This window comes from Chlorocebus sabaeus, chromosome 24, assembly GCF_047675955.1.
Source record: "Chlorocebus sabaeus isolate Y175 chromosome 24, mChlSab1.0.hap1, whole genome shotgun sequence".
Lineage (NCBI taxonomy): Eukaryota > Metazoa > Chordata > Mammalia > Primates > Cercopithecidae > Chlorocebus > Chlorocebus sabaeus.
Window position 1 is genome coordinate 67,111,347 of NC_132927.1, and position 9,700 is coordinate 67,121,046.

A 9,700-nucleotide genomic window follows, 5' to 3' on the forward strand; every position below is an offset into this window, starting at 1 on the left:
TGGATGCTAAAACCAGAAAAGTCTCAGGCCAACCAGGACGAGTTGGTCACCCTCATGCCACCATCCTGCCCAAGATCCTCCTCCTGGTGCCCTGCCAGGCCCTGCTTACCCACTGCCACTGAGTCTGACCTCTCCAGGCTCCCAGCTGCACCCTCTGTGCCTTGTAAGCAATGCTGTCATTGCTGTCCTCAGGCTGCAGGGTCACATTCTATCTCCTACATGGACAACCATGTCTAAAGTCTGGTCCCAGAACCCCGGGCACCATAATCACCTGGGGCACTGGGATCCTGTTCTCTGAGTCCCCAAACCACTAAGACCTCCTGAAGTAGAAACTTGGGACCAGCCTGCCAATCCAAGTTGCTAACTAGCCCCCAGGGGACCCTGCTGTCCAGAGGTTGAGCAACAATCCTGAACTGTAAGCTTTCCCTGCCTGGTGACCTGCTCACTCTGTTTCTTCTGATGCCCCTCTGATACCTGGTGCTGTGTCCACACATAGTAGGTGCTCATTAAATGCTAACCATTGTGGTTCAGAGCAAAGGCTCCCACACTTGCCTACTCAAACTACCTGAGGCTGTTTAAAAATGTAGATTTCCAGCTTCTACCTTGAGCCAAGAGAATCACCACCCTCAGCCAAGATGTCTGGTAATTTATAAACTACACTTAGTTTAGTATTACTCAAAGCGTGTTGCATACCTGCAGCACTGGGAGCTTAAGAATGCAGAACCCCAGCTCCAGCCCAGACCTGCTACATCAGTATCTGCGGGAATGGGGCTTTGCAGTCTGGATTCTAACAAGCTGTCTAAGTGATTCTTTGATCCAACCAGTTTAGAAAAACATTAGTGTAATAGAAGAACAGTGAAACTAGTTGGAAGTGGGCTAGAATCCAGCTCAATTAACAGCTCTAGCCTCAGTCTACTCAGTCCCTGAATGAGAATTACCCCTGACCTCATTCTCTTGTTGTGATGATTAACTGAGATCTATGTAAAAGTTCATGTCCAGAATCTGGCACACAAGAGAGACCCAAGAGACTGGGCACAGTGGCTCAAGCCTGTAATCCCAGCACTTTGGGAGGCCGAGGGAAGACGGTCGCTTGAGCCCAGGAGTTCAAGACCAGACTGGGCAACATAGGGAAACTCGTCTCTACAAAAAATATATATATATAGAGAGAGAAAGAGACCCAAGAAATGAAGCTCATTCTTCTTCTCTGCTAGCACTGTTTTAACACTCATTAAGTCAGGATAGCTATAGCTTCAGATGATCAAGTGATGTGTACAAGGTGGCTTGGAGGGCCAATGTGGAAGATTCTGACTCCAGGCCTGGTGGCCTCTAAAAGGACCAGACCAGATCTGCTCTGCATGGTTCTGGCACTGCCACCACTAGCCACACTTGATGAGCAGGGACAGACAAATCCCATGGGGGGAAGGGCTGCAGCCACTCCATTAGCCTTCCTGTAGCTGTGGCCATCTTTTGTATTTTATATGGCACCCATTTGACCTATCTCTGGGTCAGACATCCGCTCATCCTTGTCTTGGTGGCTGATGGGAATGCTTTTGAGATCTCAGAAAACCTCATCCCTCTTCCTGCGCTTCTCAGATGGGAGACACTGGCTTTCACGCATGTCAAAGGCCTGCAACCCTCCACCATCTACCAAGCATGAGGTCACTCAGAGGGGCAGGAATCCACCCACGTGTGGCCAGTGTGAATAAGGACTAAAGGCCATTCCTGCGTGCAAGGGCACAGCCGGCCGGGCAGCTGGCGTGCAGGGGTGCTCTGGGTAAGTAAGAGGTGTACCAGTTAGAATGCCTTCAGCAGCCAGTAATGACCAAACGCCTGACTCAGTGTGGCTTCCACAAGAAGGAATTTATTCTCTCACATAACAGGAAGTCCAGAGAAGGGCTGCTCCAGAGCCAGTTGCCATCAGCAGTCTGGTGATATAATCGAGCGAGATTCTTCTTGTCTCTCTGTACTTCCGCTCTCCTTGGGTCTGCCTTACTCCTGGGTCAGGTGCCCTTATGGCCATAAGATGGCCACAGCTCCAGATCTCAAAGATATGAACGATTTCCAGGAGAAAAAGAGAGACTACTTCTTCCCTTTTAAGCATGGATGTCACCCTTAAGCACGAGGAAATCTTTCCCAGAAGCCCCTCCACTGAGCAAATGCTCCCTGATGTCTCATTGGTCAGAACTAATTCACATGCTTGCGCTTCAACCAATCACAGGCAAGGGAGTGTATCTACCGGGGCCAGGGCCCCTACAGCAAAGCACACGGCACCACTGCTGACAGCTGAACAAAACTGGGCCCAATCAAGGAGGAGAATGGGTGGGAGTCTAGGCTGGGGGACAAGGGTGGACAATGCTGGATTAACAACCAGGGAGCCTCTGGCTAGCCCTGGCTCACAAGACCCCACCAACCCCAAGGGCAAACACCTGTCCTTGCAGGACGCCATTTCTCAGGGACAGAGTCATCACGTGGTATTCACGTAACTTGGCCCTCACTTCCATTTGGAAAACCCTTGGCCTGACTTCCTTCCTTACGCCTGTTCCAGCTGCTCATGAAAGCCCAGCCAATTCAACACAGCATGTGCTGTGAGCCCAACTCCATGTCATGGGGCCAAAAAGGTAGAACTATGGCCCTTCGCCCTCTAGAAGCTGAGCATTTGGTGAGAAGACAAGGCATATGCCAAAATCGGTGGAGTTGGAGAGGGAAACAGCCCTGAGCTGGGAGATGGGAGTGGGTAACACCCACCACCACCAGCAACAGACAACAGCTGGTAACTAGTGAAGGCTTACTCTATGCAGGCACTAAGAAGTACTTTTAGGCATTTTGGTTTTTTCCTCATTTGATCCTTAAAACCTCCCTGTAAGTTTGGCACTATTATTACAGGTTCATAATACCTTACCTACAGTTTCCGAAATCCAGGGCTCTCTAAAAACCAAAAGTTGTTTTTTTGTTATTAATCATTTATGGGATGGCAGAAACCTCAGCTGAACCCATGTGAGGCTATTTATAGTCTATTTCTCCCTTTTGCAGTGACTGCTTATATGCTTTGATGCAGAAATACTGACCCGTTTTATTACAAAATGCTGCCCCAGACCCCATTGGGAATGTCACATAATGTCCAGTATACATAACATGTTCCAAAAAAATTCTGCATTCTGAAATACATCTGGCCCCAAGGGCTTCCGAAAAAGGGTTTCGGATGTGTGTCACCACTCTACAAAGGGGGCTTTGCAATTTGAAGGTTACCCCCCTTAGGAAGCAGGTGAGCCACGCTTTGAAATCAAGCAACCCAACTCCAAGCCAGGGCTCTTACCCACTCTGCTTGCATCTGCCACTTGCTGGTTGGTGGCTGTAAGGAAGACATCTCCCTCTCCGGAACTGTTTTGTCATCTATAAGAAGTTGGACTACATCAATGGGTTTCAAAGTTTTTTGTTTTAAAATGTATTTGGCTGGGCGCAGTGGCTCACGCCTGTAATCCCAGCACTTTGGGAGGCCGAGGCGGGCGGATCATGAGGTCAGGAGATCGAGACCATCCTGGCTAACATGGTGAAACCCCATCTCTACTAAAATACATACATACATATATATATATAAAAATATATATAAAGTTAGGCATGGTGGCAGGCACCTATAGTCCCAGCTACTTGGGAGGCTGAGGCAGGAGAATGGTGTGAACCCAGGAGGCAGAGCTTGCAGTGAGCCGACATGCACCACTGAACTCCAGCCTGGGCGACAGAGCGAGACTCTGTCTAAAAAATAATAATAATAAAATAAAAAAGGTGTATTAGCCCTTCCTTCAAAGGAAACCTTAAGGAAAAGTATAACTGCTCCAGCGAGTGAGGCCTGCTCACCAGAGCCCTAAAGATGTTCCCAGAGGGGTTCCTTGACAGCACAGTTTGAAAACTGCTACACAGCATAATCTGTAAGGTCTTCTCTGGTTCTAACATTGTACGGTTGTCTTCTGTGAGGCAAACAGCCTTTTCAGTGATGAAAGGACAGCTGGGAGGAACTTGAAGCAGACCCCGACAGATAGGTAGGCTTTTGATCTGCAGAGAGGATTCCAGAGTCAAATAGTGTGAGCAAAGGTGCAGAGACAATAAGCAAGGTGTGTGGGAGGGTCCAGGAGGCCAGAGCAGCCGAGGGAAGTCAGGGGAATGAAGGCAGTGCAGCAGGCGACATGAGGACATGCTGGAAGTGTTGGCCAGACCAAGCAGATGGATGAGGCCGGGGATGAGCTGCGAGCCCCAGCCCCACTGTGCGCAGCCACAAGAAATCCAGGTCCTTCTGCCCTGACTGCCATGGCCACGAGCCCCAATGCCTAGCTCAGTGCCATCAATCAGCCATTGTCAAATAAATGAGTCTTCTGAATCAAAAAATCAGGACATATGGTCTGCCACAAAGGTGTAGTCTTCTGAGAACAACAGGGCAGACTGTTTGAAAGCAGGAAGACGGCCTGGAAAGGCCAAAATAGAGGGTCACTGGAGTTCTCACTGGTGTCCTTCCCCACCTTCTGGGAGCAGGTGGGCTCCCAGGAGTCTGTGGTGCCCCAGGCATGTCCAAAGAAGCCACCTCTAAACAACAGGGCCGCCTCACCCCACAGCAGAGACTCTCAGTTAACCCTCAGTCCTGTTTCCAGAGAAGACCCTCAGGCCAGCCAGGGAGGACTACAGTCCACCCTGACGCCTCTGCTTCACAGGAGGGTGTGCATGAGCCCAGGCGGCGTCTAGGAGCCCAGTACCCTGCACCCTCCACCAAGGGGAAGCCACATCACTGTAGATGCCCGCACTTAAAACAACACAGATCTCCACACCCTCTTCATGGTCTGAATACATTTGCTTACCAAACTATGCCCCGGAAATACTTTGTTTCAGGCACCATTTCCCGACCTACCCGTGACCAAGAGGTAATTAAAATGTCTCAAAATCTTATAGGATCCGGCAGGCAATGATCTCCTAAGGGAGAAGCTACCATTTGGGGCCTAATCTTTCTAAGTGAATTCAGTCACTGAGTTTGCCTAAGAAGATTAACAGGCTGGGGAAGGAGGGAAGCCACACTGCCTCAGAAAAGGGAGCGGCCGTCCATCAGGACAGTCACAGACCTCCAATGTACCTGTTTGTGTCACCGCAATAGGCGGGAGTCTTGACTGGGCACTAGCTCAAGTGTGTCATTTCTTGGTCCCCCACTCTCTTTTTTCCCTGCCAGGCTGACAGCTGGGACCTGGCCTACCTTGCCCAGGGTCACACGGGGTCAGCTTCAGGGAACCAACCCCATTATGACCCTGTGCCCTGGCTGACAGGTACCACCCACTGAATCCTCACAGGCGCCGTGAGACAGTGGGCATTCGGAGCTGGCTGAGCAGGGAGGAAAGGCAGGCTCCGAGAGGCTAAGAAACTGGCTGGAGGTCACCTAGCCACCACAGGTAAGGTCCAAATTTTAGCCCAGGTGCAGGTCTCTGCACTTTCACACACAGTGGTGACCTCATCACTGGGAGGCTGGAGGGTAACATTCTGGAGAGAGAGGACAGTTGGGCCTGTCCTCCCAGGGACGAGGACCAACCTGTGAACCCACATGAAGCTGGTGTGCAGTCCTGTCTTTATCCCTGAGTGCTCAGGCTGCTGCCTCAGCTCCAAGCCAGGGCACCTCAGGCTTCCCTCAGTCCCCAAGCCCCTGGACACCTTGCTGAGATGTGGATTCTAACATCACATATCTGAAGCCAGCCCAAGAATCCGCATTTCTCACAGGTTCCCAGTGGTGCCCCTGCGCCTCATCCCCAGGCCACACTTCAGCCTACGAGGGCCTAGGCTTCCTGCCTCCCACCCCCACCCTTTACTTAGGTGACCATTCTCTCGCTGGGACTCACCCAGGCCTGGTGCACACCTAGCTACCACCACATTTGGGTTTTTTGAGATGGTGCAATGAAAATGGTGACTACAGTAGGGTACAAGGAAGAAGACAGTCTTCTGAGTTCAGTTTTCAACTTGGCATTTGTCCTTTTCTTCCTTATCCACCTCTTGGCAAATCGTCTAAACCAATTCATCTCAAAGGAGCCAGGCTGGGGCAGCACGCTCTGAAAGCGTCCACTATTCAAAGTCCTTAACGGGGAGGGGCTGCCATGCTTCCTTCCCGTAAGGAGCTAACACTGCTGGGTAGCGAAGCCCACTACAAGCGGGAGCTTTGGGAAAGAGGGATTCCTCTGCTCAGAACTTTCCCGTGGCCCCGTCTCACTCACAGGAAAGTCCAAGCCTTACCTTCGGCCTACCAGGCCCTGCCACTCTCTGCCCTTGAAGTTCCCTCCCTAGAACACGCTTCTCCACCTCCTTAGGTCTAATCTCGGATGCTGCCTTCTTGGGGAGGCCTTCCAGGGCCACCCCATTTAAACTAGTAGTTCCTGCATCCTCCACTCCCAGCCCACTCCAAAGCACTTATTCCCCTTCCCCTTTTTCTCTTTGATAGCACTGACCACCATCTGACACCCTGTAAACTTTACCTAAGGATTATATTGATTATCTGTCTGCCTGCCCCTTCCCTACTGGGATGTGAGTTTCGTAAAGGCTGAGATTTTTGCCATTTTTGTCTGTTTTGTTTACTGGTGTATTTCCAGTGCCTAAAACAGTGGCTAGCACAGAGCAGGTACTCAATCTTTGTGGAAGGAAGGAAGGAATGAGTGGCTGGCCCTAAGAGATACTAGCTACTTTAACCCTCATAACAACGCCTGCAAGCTAAGTCACTTAAATCCCATTCTAAAATGAGAAAACTGAGGCTCTGAGTGGTTAAGTGATTTGGCTAAGGTCACAAAGTCAAGAAGTGGCCAAGGTCACAAGAATCAGGCCCCCGTCTGGCTGGCTCCCAACACTGTACTTTTTTTTTTTTTTTTTTTTTTTGCCTGTGGTTGTTTTCAAGGTAACTGTATTAGTATGACAAACGTGACATTCACTTGCTTTCCTTATTCTAAACAGAAGATGCTTTAACTTCAGGATTCTGCAAAATCTGCCCAGAACTTGTGCTCATGCACCTGAGAATCTATGGGGGAGCCGGTGCTCCAAAAGCCAGGAAGAAGTCCCTCTACCAGCCCGAGAGCGGGAAGGCCTCCCCAGTCAAAGGAAGGGAAGGCTCCTCCTGCACACACTCCTCTGAACACCAAAGGAGAGCCACAATCACTCTGGTTTGGTTTCATCTTTTTCTTGGCTTTATCGTTTTATTTTCCTGAGCACTCATTCTCTCTGATCTTTTCAAGTCTGGGTAACTTTTTGCCATCAATGGCTACCACTCACCATGTGAGTCTCTAGGACAAAAATCACTTCTCACCCTCTGAAGCTGTGCTGTTTGTTTATTTCCATATTTGCTTATTACCTGCTTCCTGAGAGCAGGGTGAGGGCATGAGGGCAGGGGCTTGGTCAGTGCTGTTCACCACTGTTCTGTGACTGGCACAGGTGGGCACGCAAATATTGGGTGAATGAATAAGCAAAGACAGCAGGAACCAAGTGGATTCAGAAGAAAAAAAGACCAGGAGGCTCACAAATAAACCCATTTAATCCTAACGTCAACCTGCACAGAAGGTGTCATTATGCCTACACAGCTGGGAAGCCACAAAGTAGACCCAGGACTGTGCAACTCTGAGAGAAAGAGAAAATGCTGCAGGTAAGTGGAGAAGCAGGTGTGCCTGACACGGAGGGTAAGGGCAAGCTGCCTGTGGGGCCCAGGGCACTGAATACCATCTCCTCAAAGGCTGGCATAACTGAGAAGAGTCCACATTTTCCACCTAGCAGAGCCCAGAGAGGGTCTGTGCTATCTCCCTGCCCCTGACACCACTATGGCACCTGCGTTCACCCAGAAGATACCTGCCCACAGCACACACCCATCATTGAGAGTGTGCAAAACCGAGTTCTAATTTCCAGACACTAATACCATAGGACACAAACCACCCTCCAGGAGGACACGTGACATCCCTCTCCTTTCTGGGTAGTCTGAAGTGAGAAGGTTGAAAATAGTGCAGATGTCCTTTCTTAGAGCAGCGCCGCCATCCATTCATTCACTCTTTCATTCATTTGTTCAGCCAACATGTGCCACTTGGCCTGGGGAAGCCCAGGATGAAATGAGACAAACCCTCTGCCCTCTGGCCACCGTGCGCTGGTGCCTGTGCCTCAGGCGGGTACTAAAAGACAAGCAAATATTAAAGATACTCGCTTCCAAAACAAATAAGGCCACGTGGAGCTGTGCACTGGAATGGGATTCTGGATGCAATTTTGATTTGATTGGGTACAAGAACCAATTCAGTGAAAGGGGTCATGGACCAACTCCAGGCACCAGGCTCCTACTCAAAGGCTGCCTCAGACCCCCTTCTGGCCCAGGCACCAACCCCTCACCCACCCAACTCCATCCCCCGACATTCTTCAACCACATTCTCATCTCGCTCCACAATATTCTCCCTCCAGGTCCCCCTGACTCTATTTCTCCTCTATTCCCAACCCTGACCTCTCTAGGTCGGCAGCCTTGATGCTACTTTTCCAAACGCCAGGACACACAGCCCAGTCTGCTTTCTACCACCACCCCACACACCCCGAGTCTGCGCTTCCACCCAGAACCCCTTAAACACCATATGTTTACAAACCAGATTCCCCAGGGGTCTAATGTACAACACCCCATTCTCAAGACCCCATAAACACATCCTGGTTGCCTGAGCACACCATACACACACTGTGGACTTCACCCTTGTCCTGAGGGACCCCCTCACCCCCATCATCTCCAACTTCTTAGAAGCCCCAGGCCGGCCCCTGACCTCCTGGGGTCCCGGTGGAGCAGCGGACTCGCTGAGACCCCCCCACACCCCAGACTCCGCAGAAGCCCGCCCTGCACGCTTGAACCCCGGACGCCGGTACGGCCCCTGGCGCCCCCCGGACCCCCACACCGCGTGACTCCGGGGCACCCGGGCTCCCCCAGGCCCCGGCCCCGCGCACATCCCCTGGGCCGCAGCTCGTTCGCGGCCCGGCCGCGCCCCTGCCCTCGCCCCGCGCCCGGCCGCGCCTCGGGGGCCCGTTCCCGCGGAGGCCGCGGCGCCCCCCGCGGCCCAGGCCGGCCCGCCCGGCGCGTACCGTTGGCGATAAGCTTGGCCGACAGCTGCTTGACGAGCTCGGGGATCCGCTCCCACTGGCACTCGGAGCGGCAGCGCTCGATCTCCGTCTCCAGCCGCGAGCCTGCCTTCTTGGTCGCCATCGCGGCCTGGCCGGGCCCGGCCGCCCGCCCCGCAGGCCCCGCCGCCGCCGCCGCGGCGCCCCCTCGCCGCCTCCCGCTGCCGCCGCGGGCTCGGGCTCCGGCTCCCGGCTCCGCGGCGTAACGGGAGCGCCGGCTGGGGAAGGGGCGGGGAGGCGGGCGGCGGCGGCGGGCGCGGCGGGGCCCCCGGCGCCGCGAGGAGCGGCCCCTGCCGGCCAGGGCCGGAGCCGCAGCACGGGCCGGGGCCGGGGCAGGGGCCGGGGTGGGGCCTGAGGCGGGAGACAGGGGCCCGCGGGAGGAAGGGCGGGGGGGGGGGGGCGGGAGGCCAGGGGGAGGGACTGGGGGTGTCTGGGTCGGGGTGGAGACCGAGGGGAAGTGGGGGTGGGGGTGGGGGAGCGGGGTAGGAGAGAGATCTGACCAAGGGCGGGTGAGGGGTCTGGTGGGGTGAGGGTCGGGGCAGGATGAAGGGGAGGGAGAGGATCAGGAGGGAGC

The 9,700-nt window shown here is 53.3% G+C and overlaps 1 protein-coding gene across 3 annotated transcripts in view; it reads right to left on the bottom strand.

Annotated features, from left to right (window-relative positions):
* Positions 1 to 9,271, bottom strand: part of TTC7B (tetratricopeptide repeat domain 7B) — a 271,311-nt gene extending 262,040 nt beyond the window's left edge. Inside the window, exon 1 of one of the 3 annotated variants that reach the window (XM_037984383.2) lies at positions 9,091 to 9,270. In XM_037984383.2, coding sequence (XP_037840311.1) covers positions 9,091 to 9,211 — 121 coding nt within the window. In that variant the 5' untranslated portion in view covers positions 9,212 to 9,270. Of the gene's footprint in view, positions 1 to 9,090 lie in introns of all 3 variants that reach the window. The other 2 variants (XM_007987574.3, XM_037984385.2) reach the window with 2 other exon arrangements.
* Between the last annotated feature and the right edge of the window lie 429 nt (positions 9,272 to 9,700).